At 35.9% G+C, this 13917-nt stretch overlaps 1 protein-coding gene across 3 annotated transcripts in view; it reads right to left on the bottom strand.

Moving 5' to 3' along the window:
* Nucleotides 1-13917, bottom strand: part of ADK (adenosine kinase) — a 296805-nt gene that overhangs the window by 140317 nt on the left and 142571 nt on the right. For all 3 annotated transcript variants that reach the window (XM_010567786.1, XM_010567787.1, XM_010567788.1), the window contains one exon: nt 11414-11522. In XM_010567786.1, coding sequence (XP_010566088.1) covers nt 11414-11522 — 109 coding nt within the window. The remainder of the gene's footprint in view (nt 1-11413; nt 11523-13917) is intronic.

Here is a 13917-nt window from a genome sequence, read left to right as displayed (position 1 = left end):
AAAAATCAATAAAATGGTGAGGAATTTTAATTTTAGCACATAGCTGTACTAATTCTAAATTGCCTCTTGGAAAAAAGATATCTTAATAAGTAAATGAATAAAACCTGTTAAATTTTGACTCCAGTCCTCAAAGGACAGGGGAAATTCATATTTAAGGATGAAATTCATTCTTGCCTTACTTTGCTGTGATCAAGTGCCTTAAGAGCTCCATATACAAAAAGTGCCAATGATAGTAAGCCCAGCTATAAATGCCAATATTCTCCTGGGTGCTCTCAATAGATGATAAGGTGGTTTCTGGTTCATTCCAATTGCTTCCATGCCTACTACCTGTGACTGTTTTGCCGAATTTCTTAATTTTAACCCTACTGTGAAGAGACATCTATTAAAAATACCATGGTCTCCCACTTCCGGTTATGCAGAGAGAGCAAGACAGAACATTCAGTACCTCCCTTCTTTCTCCCATTTCTTCCATTTGTCTCATTCTTTAAGGTTTTATGACTCTCTAATGCTTAGCCTTTACTTTTCACAAAACACCTCAATGTTGTTCAGCACCAATTATACTCCATATGGTCTTAAAAAGACATGTTCAGAGGCATATGCTCAGGCATATTTCATGCTAAATACTGTTAACTGCTGTTCCCCACCATTTTCAAAATTGCAGGAAAGTATTGTTATATTGCATCTGGCAATAGCATAGTTGGCAAAAAACTATTAGGAGCAGTGGCATTCTGCAAAACAACTTCAGTAACTTTAGCATAAGAAGTGGTAACAAGACAGATCTTCTCATCTACAGATCTTCAAGGGCTAGAAATTATTAGCTGCATACTACATGTGGGAAATCTTGTGATTTAGAAAGGGCTTTGCAATATCTACGGATTACGAGGTCTGAGTATGCTGATATTTATGGTGAATATTATGGCCAGGTATTTATTAAACAATTTTGCCCAAGCAGCTACATTATTCAGAAACATGAAGAAAACACATTGTCCTCAACCAACTTAGTCCTGCCAATAAAAACTTTGGTGCAAGTATGATTAGTCTGGGAAGGTGAGAGCATTTCTGCTGGTATAGCAGCTGTTATAAACTGTCTCCACATTAGGGCATTTATGCCAGAGAGAAGTGTAAATCCCCAGGAGGGTTTTCCACAGCAGCTGCATCAGCAAAATCCTTCTATTGTGGACAAAATCTAAGTGCCCTTAGCTTTTGTTTGTCGAACCTTTGCAACTATAAATACTGGCATTTTTATCTTGTTCATAATGCTAAAATGATGTTTCATCAGTTAAGCCCTACCTGCTACCATGATGGTCTGGATATGCCTTAGAAAGAAACAGTGCCAACATCTACTTCTCCAATGTGGAAATTTCTTCTAAAACAGCACTCATTACTTATTCAGAGAAATTTGTATTTCCTTAAGTATTCTATCCTTAATTAAAGGAAGAAGAAAAGAAAAAAGGAGCATCTTTCTATTGACCAAACCAGACAGTCTGAAGCACATTTACCAAGCAGGTGACCCAGCACACTGCTGATTGAGCATTAGCCCCACGACTAGAAGGATTAAAGCCACACCACAAAACCTGCTCAGCCGTATCTTTAAGGCACAGTTCTATTCTTTAAAAAGAAACTCAGAAAACACCACAAAGAACTCAACTAAAGCAGATGTCCCCTGAGAAAGGGGAAAGGTCTTTTCCTCTGTTGCACCAAGGCCAATCCAGGATCTGTCTTACGTCCCGTAGCCTCTTTCAAACGAACCTCCAGAGCCTGTTTTTGGAATTAGTCAATTCCTGTTTCAAATAAACCCAATAACAAACAAGGATGGCAGGACTCAGCCCTTCTGCCTCCTAAAGGGCTGAAGAATCTATCACAAAGTTGTAAAAAGCCCAGTCTGCAAGGAATACTATTAATGTGTTTAGTATGTTATCACTGAAAATGCAGAAGCTTTTTTGCAAAATACTTTTTTACTCTAAGTACACAATTGCTAAGCAGAATGTAGCACACAAATTTACTTGACACAGATTTTTGGATATTGATTAGCTATGCTGTAAAAACATTTTTACTTTTTAAAATGATAATTGTTACTTGTAGAATCAAAAAGTAGCCCTCAGGTTCCTATCCTGCTTGCAAACCCTGCTATTTCAAAATGCCTGTAGTCTACAGTGTAGATCAATGCCATTCAGTACAGTTCAGTTTTCAAGCTAAGAGGAAGCATATAGGAATCCCCTTGTACTATGCATACATATTCTAACATTCTATAATTTTAGTGCAAAAGTTACTAGCTTTGAAATAACAATCACAAATGTGATCATTTCAGAGTGCTCATTTAAAAGCAAATAATTAATCGTAACTTTTTGCAAGGAAAAATAAGTTTTGTATTTAAACAACTGCACTGTCCCTATTACATACGTAAACAATAAATGAAACTACAATTTCAACTTCACACCAAGTAGTGGGCTACCATAAATAGTTTAACTCAGCCCTCAAGTTACACACATGCACATAGTTTTTGCTGTTAAGAAATTAACCTTCTTCATGTAAACCAGAGCACAATTGCTGTAGTATTTATACGCGGTTTTTAATGCAGCAGTTGATGACACAGACACGAAGAATACATATTCCAGGGTTATGCAGACTATGACATCTCCACATGTTAATAAGATCAACTCCTTTGGAAGAAAGGTGGAACCCCAAATTTCAATCAACTGTACACAGAGTGATGACTACCAATTTATTATAAATTTTGGTAGTCAGTATCCAAAATAAGCAAGTTACCTCAAATTAGAAAAATTCACAAATTTCAAGTTTTACTCTTTAGCACAGTCTTAAATTAATGATTCTTTTTAAACCTTATCAGAGAAGTACTGAAACAAAAAATAATTCAAGATAGAACCAATACTGTTTCAGTCAGAGCTTCTAACTCCTCAATTTGCTGGTGCTTTAGTTTTGAGATTTTGCTCTAACAAAGTTGACATGGTAACAGACAAAATTACTGTGCTCTTATAAAGAGAGCATCTAATAAAGACTGACATGCAAGAGGACCTGCAATAAAAATTTCCCTTCAAAATGACTCACCTCACCCCTTAGAGTATGAAGGCTTCCCTTTTTAATTTACATTTAAATAGTGTGTTAAATCTGCCCAGACTTTACATATGATTTGAGACTCAGTGTCCCTAAAGGCAGAGGCATCTGGGAGCAGAGGTCTCTGCAGTGGTCTGCGGGCGGCACGGCAGGTCCCTGTCCCTGGTGGCAGAGCTGGCCCTCGTGAACACCTTTCCTCACTGCTCTCCAGCCTGTTCCAAAGCCCAGTTCAGCCTTTGCAGACAAGTAGCTTGTAACCAAGAGACTGATTTGGTAGTATTTCAACAGATTTACAAATTCTACTAATGAAATAAAAGCATGCCCTTTCCCCTCTTTTTTTTTTGCCCCCCTAAAAAGCAGTATATTTTTAAAAGGGTAATGCAATCACAATCATTATGTCAATGAAAATTACATGCTGGGTTTATCTCTGTAGGTATCTGTCAAATGCAAAAAGCACACAACATCTTTGCAGTAATAATGATGTTTTAGCATTTTAATTACAAACACTTTGAAAAAAATCCCTAAAGTGTACCAATTGGGGTGGTCTGAATTAACAGTAGCTTGGTAGCCCAAGGGTAGCAAAAATAGATTGAGCTACCAAATTTCGTAGTAGTTATAGCAGCTGTCTTCTTGCCTCAGGGAACCTGGGTATTTAACAAAGCAGACAGCTTGGCATTGGCATCTGATTAGTGATGTGGGTATTGTTGGACAGAATACTCGCAGTTCTATTGTTTCACTGTTTGATTAGGAATTTGGAGAGCTATGGCATCATTTAGCTTTTATAGTTAGCTTCTGTATGTTCACTTACAGGTACTGTAAAAGGGTATTTTCTCACTTATCACTTGCTGCAAGTAGGGAATATTGTCTTGAACATGATCAATGAAACATGACAGGATTTAAATGTTAGGATCAGTTGCCTCCCCATCTCTGTGCCAAAATTTTGTTGAACCAGCTGCATAAGTTTTTCTAATTGGGGAGAAAAGTGAATAAAGTGAAAGCCTGTTCTTCTCTTACCACAGGATATAAATTATTTGGAATTTAAAATCATTTTAAAGCATCATTTATTCCAGTTTAACTTTACAAAGGAAAATTTCTCTTCACAAAAGGAGTCTCAGAGGAAAAATCCAACTGTTGGGGTTTCTGGGAGAGGGGGATTGATTTTTATTTTTCTGAGCCTGCAGTAGCCTGACAGTTTGGATAACCACTGGGGGTAAAAGAATCTCCGGTTCAAAACCAATCTGCTTAATGGTAAAAATCTTAGTTAACATGCTTTATCTAAAAAGGCATGATCTCGTGGAATAACCTTAGCACAAACAACAATATTACTCTGAGATTTGCGTTTGAACTTCGTGCAGCCAAAAAGACCCCCCACGTGGCTCTTCTCTCTTTCATTCTTTAAGTATACATCACAAATTATTGGTACTTGTTGGCAGAGTTCAAATCACTGAACTCATTGCAAATAGTCTACTTCAGCTAGAAGTACATTCTTTTACTCTATCAAATCCATCTGAAGTAATAAGACTTGATGTTTTATTCAACAGAGCTGAGGAAAATTGTTGCACAATAGGTTAATTCAAAATGGCAGCATAGAAAATGCATCTGTCAGTGGGGATCAAATTACAGGGCAAGCTCCTCTCAATGCTTAGAAAAACAAGTCTGCAGTTCTACAGATTATGTGCATGTGTGTGTTTAAAGGGGTGGGAAAGGAGCTAAATATCTGAGCTAACCTCCAATTAAAGTCAATCATAAAAACAGCCAATTTAATGAGTACGGATTTCTTTGGGTAATTATAACACCAACTACTTTTTTTCTCCCTCTCTTTTAAATCTGTAATTCTGCCTTCTTGTTATTGCTTGCTTTGTCATTAATCGCCTCAGGAACTTGATTTCCTAGCAACAGACTCTGCCACCAAACATTTGGCTCCTGTTCAACATTTTCTTTGTGAAAAATGGCACTGCTATTGCTGCCTGGCTGTTGCAGCTAGACTGGCTGTGTAAGTGCTCTAATAATGCATTCTTCTGAAAAACACCCAAAAATCACATGATAAAAGGAGCGATAACTGAGCTTCACTAATTACTGTGCTGAAGAAGCATATTTGCAATTTAAAGGCTACTGGGGTAGGAGGAGAATGACAGGAAAGGAAACGCGTATATTCCTCATATAAGTAGATATAATTAATAACATAGAGGTGAACATTTAGAAATAAATATTTTTGCAATGTTAGATAGATTCTCATTAATTTTCTATTATGGAAAAAGGAGGTACAATCTTTCTTAAAAGTTGATGATGCATTTTTTCTGCATAAAGTACAAAGCATTCATCTTCAAAGAATGACATCTTGAGGATCAAACTTCGTAAAAAATAAGAAAAAAAAGTTTCTAATTCACTTTTCCACATAAGTTGAGAAAACACTCGCAAAATTGTCGATGCATGAGAAGTTATACCTGAAATGGTAGAATAATGCACACCGCATCCTAAATACATCACAGAATGACATAACACATGCTGGTGCTGATTTAGACAAAGCTCTTTTTCACATTTTAATCAAAGAAATAAAGCTGTGAATGTCTGTATTTATGAGAGAGAAAGTATTTTTCCCATATTTGTTTTGGAAGCCACTAAATGGCAGATTTGCTTCCTGGTTAGATACAGAGTCCATCATCTCTCCACAATGAATGCATCACACTCCAGCTATAACTTGCAGAAAACACAATATCTCAAGATGGTGGGTTTCAGGAAGGCAATGTTATCCCAGGCCAGCAAAACAGGCCACAACTAACTGTTGCTAGCTGCAGCCTCTTTATGGTTAAGACATTCAGAATGGTGTTTTCCTGGCCATAAAACCTATTCATTATTGTGAGAAATAGTTTTGCATGTCAAATGGCATACATACTGATGCCAGAGCACTATGGCAAAAGTTATCAATGGGAAAAAAAGCTATTGTGGAGTTATTCAAACAAATGTCTTTTTTCAGGGGTATTTTGATTCCTACCAGTGTCTATGTCTCTCGCTTCCCAAGATGTGCATACAGACCTAACACATCTCAAAGAAAAAAAACCTATCACAATCCATTGTAAATTATCATAGTCATCATAGCAGTAAATTACAATAAAAATGCCTTCATTGAATATGACTCTGAAAGGAGGAGACAGCACAAAAGAAATTTCATTTATACTTACATTGTTATAATAATCAGCATTTTTTCTCAAGTAGAATAGCCAAACCCCATGTAAAATACTGTAGAACATTATTTAAGCTTCACTACACACTGCTGACATCAAGCTTATGTTTTGACAGACTCATGTTGAAACCAGATAATTCTGCCATCAAGCCCACTACGCCACTACAGTATCTCTCTGCTTAGACAAGCACTTAGGCATTAAAAAAAATAAATACGAAAATACCACAGTATTTGTTGAAACATATCAGGGTGGCTGGAGCTTTAAAAACCTCTCCTCCAGCAGATAGGTATGTTACATTGGGTTCGTACCTTGCTGCAACATGAGATTTCCTACTTGAAACTCAGCCTAAGACCAGAATACCTGGTCTTGATCAGAACATCATTAACATCAAAATAAACTACACTTACCATTAACTTTGTAAACACAGAAGAGATGCTGAAGGTGGAGAATGAAATTTAACTGTGGGCTAACAAATCTAAGCAGTATTAGAAAGCTTTATACTGAATGTGGTACAACTGAAGGGCATCACCATTGAGAAATTTCTATTATTTGCTGCATGGAAGGAGGAGAAAGGAATGGTTTAAACTTTTACAGATGGTGAAATAACAACAGCCCATGCAAAGCTGACTAGGTGAAAGTGTTATCTACTCTGAATAAAAGTTTATATGGCAATACTAAAAGTGAACAACCCAAAATTCAGCTGCATAGAAATAGTCTTAGAGCTACAAAAAAGCTTCATTCCTCCTCTACTCTATCTACAACAGGTAGCACAGGAGCTTAAGCTTTCAGGCACTGTAAATTCAAAAAGTAAAGACAAGAGATGATAATGCATAAAGTATGGTGTAAAAATGGTCCCACGTCTCTTTAACGAACACAGATAAGCACGAGCATCAGCAATGCCATACCTATATGAAATGGCTAGGCAAGGAATCTACGTAGATACTAATGAGAAAAGCTTTGAGAGACATCACTTATAACACCAGCTTTTTAAGCACACAAACTATACCCACAAAATACAAATTCAAATGCAGTCCCGAAACAATAATCTGCTATTTTCCTTTGTACAGAAGGGAGACAAGCGTTTTATTAAAGGAAGATCTGTTTGGTTTTTGGGAGCTACTTAACTGATCCATTCTAAGCAAAGACTCAAGTTACTACAGATGGGGAACCTAACTGCAGTCAATACTGCCATTTCATATGCTTAGTAAAGGAAAATCTCTAAGTTAAAAAAAAAAAAGAAAACCTGAAGCACAGAAGTAACTTTCAAGAACCCATTTATTACTTTAGCACCAAGATAATATTAGCATCAAATGACAGTGTTTCACCCACCTACCTCCAACTGCAAACATTAAATGAATGCAGGTTTTGGACTGAAGAACAAATTGAGTAAAGCTAAATAACTGGCAGAAATAAGGACGGCTAACTGGAACAAGAGAAAACACACACCTGGGAAGCACCACACTTGTGGCAATAATGTTCAGGTAGAAATTTAAAACTCAGCTGTCTATATGAGCAAGCAGTATCAGTCATCACAGAGTTAAGATTTCACAAGGTTAAGTGCAGCTTTCAATGAAGGAAAGCATTTTCTCCTCTTCCATTTTTCCTCCTGTTATGCAAGTGCAAAATTCCTTACTCACATACAGTAACACAGAGGTGCTCTCTGGAGTCAAATGACAGCTAAAATTCTCCTCAGGTTTTCTGCTCTCCTAAGTAGCTCTTATCAGCAGATTATTTTTTAAATCAAAAACATTGATAATAAAAATATCTTTGCATTCCAGGCCTTTGTAAGATATGAAAATTAATAGTTATATACTGCAAGTTGCATTAAAAATGTTAAAATGTTTGTGTGCAATGTCAAAGAAACTGAGTACCAGCAACTCCCATATATTTCAGTTGGCACTAAAGACATTGATGATCTTAGAAAAAAAACAAACAAAACACCACCACAACACAAAAATCCCACAATCCAACACGTTATAGAATTCTTAGAGATGCCTACATAAACACAGTACTACCATCAGTTTATTAAATGCCTCTGAAAATAAGACAAATAAGGTGCCCAAATATGGAGTTTTATCACCCAAGTTTGTAAAATGCAACTCTAACACATAAGAATTCTAAAATGCAAGTCCTGACAGAAAGCATAGATTCACAGAAAGAAAGAAAAAAAATGAACATCCCCCACCACCACCCTCCCAACACAATTTAAGATTATTTTCATGTCATCAGGTTGTGTCCCATTCACAACTTCAGAGGCAGAATGACAATGTTTAGTGTTATCATAACTCTCAGCTTATTCTGAAATAAGGGAAATGTCTGAGGAAGGAGCATTTTCTAGCCCCAAAAGGAACCAAATAAAATCCCTCACAGTGAATTCTAATCAGACACCAGCAGCACAGCCGGCTGATCCACAGCGAAATGAATATGACAGACTGGAAGATATGATGTCAATGGTAGAAATTACTGCAAGTATATGAATTATATCTGGAGAAGGGAAAGAAATTGCATAGCGTTTGACAGTACACTTTATCTATCTTAAATCATACAAAGTAGAGTAATTTTTAAGGATTAAAATACACCTTTAAAGTTTACCATCTTTGAGAAAGCTGGTGCAGCCTCAGTGTTTGGCTTCTATTTGTGATTTACAGGGTCCTATTCTTTGCTAGTCTTTCTCCAATTTGTCTGCTGGATCTGATTACCAGATGGCTAAAATAAATGTATTGTGTTCATTCATAGTAACAGAAGCTGTCTTTAAGGGTTCTGTCATGGCTTTACTATCTTTTCCTTTGTACCTACTCCTCCCTCTGTGAATTGATTAGATTTCAGAGCTAAGTTTCATCTGAGGGCCATTCTGCTGAATACTGCATTGAAAAGCATATTATCTATTCTAGGAAGCACTTACAGATGACCACAGGATATCACAGACCTGTCCTAAAGCAACAACTGCCCTACTCTGCTAAGAAAATGGATTGTTTGAGAATCTCAGGACACACACTTCCAGCATAAGTTTCTGTCACTAACATACATTCTAATGCAGTCCAAGAAATAGGTGACAGTTGGATAGAAAGATGGAAATGAAAAGCAACATATGCACAGTGCAAAGCCAAGGAAGGTAACAAGACTAAAGTGAAGACAGAAAACAGCAGACAAATTAATGACTCTGGGAGCTACCCTATACCTCAGGAGTGGTAATTTTTTACTACATGGTTTTGTTTAATCTGGTAACCGCCACAAACCTATAAGTAAAGAAGTTAAATGAAAGAAAAGGGCATGAATGCACTGTAGCATGAGGGAACGTGTATGGTTCTACACATTGTCTCCTTTCCTTAAGTAAAGTTCCACATGCAATCTGTAATCTGAAGTGATAACGCTGTCCTAGAAATCTCTTAGATGAACCCATCCATAAGTGCTTTTGCTACAGGTGTGAACCAGGTTCTTTATGCAACAGATCTCCTCCTGCAATCAGATATTTCCCTAATCTGACTTCCATTTTGCAAATATCTCATACAATTTATCAGCACTTCAGTGGTATTTATTTATCCATTAACATATGCACATCTTGGGTTTTATTTTCAGTTTAGTACAATAATTCTCTGTCTTTTAGTCAAAGCTTGGATGTCACAGAACTGGCATCTGAAGAACAGCTTTTAATATATATGAAAATCAGTGTAGTGAATCACCTAGTCAAAACTTAAGTGATCAAACTGACTCAACACAGAAGAGTGGCTTTGGAACTAAAATAAGATGAAGGCTATATTTTAAAAAACCCAAACCTGTTTTTCACCTCATGTAACATCTCCCACTTTTCCTGAAGCAGCTCCACTAAGTTTAATTTTTCTAAATTGTATATGGGAAACTTAATTGATAATTATATATAAGCATGGTTAAACAAAAAAACATTTAGTGCAGTATAGCTTTTGGTAACATTTGTAATTCTTTTTCTTTATTTAAACTATACTCTTAGCCTTTCAATATTTTTTTTAGCCAATAGCATTAATTCCTAAGCATGCCATTTGGAACAGACTGAGGTATAATTATTGGGAAATAAACTCAGAACACTTGAAAAACATAAATAAAAAATGAGTAGACAATACACAGATGTATTTTTTTTAACTGCAGCACAAACATATGGTCATAGCAGTGGGATGTATTTTTGTTGTATACGGAAAAGGTTATAAGTATTTTTTGACAGTTATAAAGGGGCAGTCTTGGCCATACACAAGAATCAATAACAACCATGTAAAGCCTACAGCAGTGCACACTAACAGGCTGTAGGAGACATTAACACTAGCTAAAAGAAGTAAGTGTATTTTCAATGAACTTGCTCCTCCTGGATAATCAATTTTTTACACTTCTTACCAGCTGTTCCCACATAGTTCAGGTAGCGGAATGGAAGCAGCTGTCATACAGAATCCATACATTACATGCATGTTATGAGGTTTTAATCTGTCATAGTTGCTTTATGTTTGCTAATTTTGATCAGTCATATTAACTTGAGAGCAAGATGAAAAAAAATTCACCACTTCTATTTAGGCAAGATGTAATCTACACAAATACACTAATCTGGCTTGATTCATTCTGGATGGTAAAAAAAGAATACTAATTGTGAATCTACTAATGCCCCATCCTCAAAACCCCTTCATTCCAGAAGTAAGATTTCATCATTAAAATCAGTTTGCCCCACCGCCCACATTCAAGAGATTTGTCACAATCATTGTTTCTGAAATATTGAGTTATAAGGTGCCGTAGTAATTACTATGGAATAAATAGCAATTAAGATTGTTCACACAAATAAGCTCAAACTGTTTGCAGTGAATAATTATGCTAATAGTGTTTTTCTACATAATTTGTGCATCCTTCACAACAATTTACTAGAAAATGTGAAATGTAAATTTGATGCACTACTACAAAAGCTCTGAAAATATGTTTAGTACTTATGATTTTTCCCACTAATTTAAGAAGGCATACAACTACAACATACTTCTACATTTGTACATTTAAATTCAAAGAAATCAAACTATGCTGAAATTGAAGCAGTCATTTTCTTTCATTGTATTCCTATGAAATCATCCTAAATCATATGCAACAGACATGCTCACTGCTTAAACCTCACAATGTTGTAACACAAATTTTACCAATTTGAAAGAAGCTGAACTTACTGCTATATAATAAACTTTGGCCTTTTCCACCAACTTCCAGTTCTTCTCCAGATCAAGATGCTTTTCCTTCTTATAGCAATTAGCAGCAGCAAGGTTAGCTACAAGAGACCTGAAAGTGATTAAAAACCAGGCATTAGATCCTCTTTAACTAACACTACTGCAAATTTCTCACAAAGAACAACATTTCTCAAAGATAATCAAAGATCCTAAGGAACATAAAAGCAATTAACAGAGCACCATAAAACACATACTTTATTTGACCATTTCATAATATTTAAATAATATATTTTAAATCATATATTAAATACAATTTTTATGTAAACCATTTACTAAATAATGTATTTTAAATCCAGATACAGTTTATGTAAACTTTCACTATTATGCTGTTCACATGCCTTCATTTGCTTATAATCAACCTGTGTTGCATTTTGTGATCAACTCCCTCTGTATGGTATAGCATCTGCAGTTTTTCATTAAAACTTTTCTAGTACCTAACACAAAAAGGAAAGTAGCTACTCCAGTTTATCTTCTGAAAACTATTATACCTCACTAGAACCAAAAAGTTGATGGATATGTATGTCTTGCCTTTATCATTTTCCAATGAATAGTTATATTATTTAAAAAGGGGTTTGTGTTTTTTTCCCCCATTACGTTCATATTTTCCTTTAGCAAATGAAAAAGGGTCACGTTGCTACTTTTAGATGATGAACTGTTATAAAAACCCTTGGCTTAGCTGTGCATTACTGGAAAACTACCAAAAACTCATTTGTACTTCATTCTTTCCTAACAAGTTATAACACAAGCCATGGGACACAACTTCCATCAGCAAGAACAAAAAGTATCATATTTACTTTGTTACATGTAAGATACATTCTATTTTAAATCCTCCTTTTCAGCCATTCAATTCAGTCTTATGAAACACACAAAACTTACAGATGTACTCCTAAAAACAGGTCATAAAAAGATGGTTATGCACTAGCTCTCCACTCTGGCTACCACGACCAAATCCTTCTGTGCAATTTTATTATGAGAGTGTTTAATAACACCCAATATTGAGAGAAGAGGAGCTGGGGAAACAGGCACTTCCATGTTGGCACACAGAGTTTAAAATTTAATTTTCAAGATTTAATAGTCATAGGATGCATCTTTAACATTAACCCATCACTGTTTTGTGTTAAGGATATTAGCCAGATAAATAATGTCTAATTACACATACAACATATAGCTATTGCAAACTTTTGCCTTCTCCACCGTGCATACAACTGATGTTGTATGTATCACCCTTTTCCATATAAATGCTAGTACAATCCAGAGGCAGTGGGTCAGAGTGAATTGCTCATCTGCGAGTTATGCTTTTGCCTCCAGACTGAGTACCATCTACAGCCATTAGGAGGCAAGTAAACTGGGAATTCTTAAAAATTTATTCCACCTCAAAACAGCATCTTTACACTATCACCATTTCTCTTTGTCCTGTTCAATAAAAAACAAACAAAAGCCCGAAAGAATCTTATGAAGACAGCAACCAAATCTCCCTATAAACTTTCTGAAGCACTCATCAGTGACAATCCCTGTAAGTTAAACAGATCAAGTATATAAAAATCAAACCAAAAAGTTAGATTAACTTTTTTCTAAATGGATCAAAATACATAGCACAGTTCTGTGTCATTTCATCCCAGGAATATGCTTCGGGCGTGTCTCTTTAATTCTAAAGCCTAAAGGTAACGAGAAGTAATGTGAATTTGGAAAATTTTAAAAAAATAAATTATAAACAAATAAACCAAGCCTCTGTAGCAGTACACATAACAGGGCAAGAAGTTTCATTCTTGATGAATATTATCAGTGCAATGACAAGAAGTCCACTGGAGAACCAAGTAAAACCAAGAAAGACATGTGCATAACTGTGGTAATTTTCTGTAAACCAAATTTAAAAAGCACATTAAAACTTTCAGTTTTGGCAAACCCATCAAGGACCTAGCCGGAAAAATCTTGTCTGTCTACGTATGTTGCTAAGTAAAAAGCAGTTATGTTCCAGAAAACTAAGAAAAGACTCTCTGTATGTTTCCTTTCACTTACCACATGCCCCTGAAACTGTAAACCTAGCTCTCTGTGGCTACATCCAACTGTAGAGATGCTCTGCACATGATGTGTAATAAAAGATTGTTACACTGAAGACAAGCACCAAGCTTTTCCAAATTAAAACTGTAAGTCTAACAGCAGTAAGTTCAACATGTGGGACACAGAGAAGGTAGATGTTTTTTTCAATGAAATATGGTAATTGGATACAGTCAGAGTGCTTCAAACCAAACAGCTTAATGGAGACTCTGTGCATGTGGGTATTTCTGAGCAGAATGCACAAATCAAAGTCACAGATTATGAGGGAGTGTAGGTACTACTTCAGAGTTTAATCACGCATTAGGATTTTCTTGAAAAGCTCTGAGAAAATGTCGTGGTTTAACCCCAGCCAGCATCTAAGCACCACACATTCTCCCCCACCCAGTGGGATG

This window comes from Haliaeetus leucocephalus, unplaced genomic scaffold (genome assembly GCF_000737465.1).
Source record: "Haliaeetus leucocephalus isolate CR32 unplaced genomic scaffold, Haliaeetus_leucocephalus-4.0 Scaffold229, whole genome shotgun sequence".
Lineage (NCBI taxonomy): Eukaryota > Metazoa > Chordata > Aves > Accipitriformes > Accipitridae > Haliaeetus > Haliaeetus leucocephalus.
Note: the sequence above shows the minus strand (reverse complement) of the source record. Positions and strands in the feature narration are given on the sequence as shown.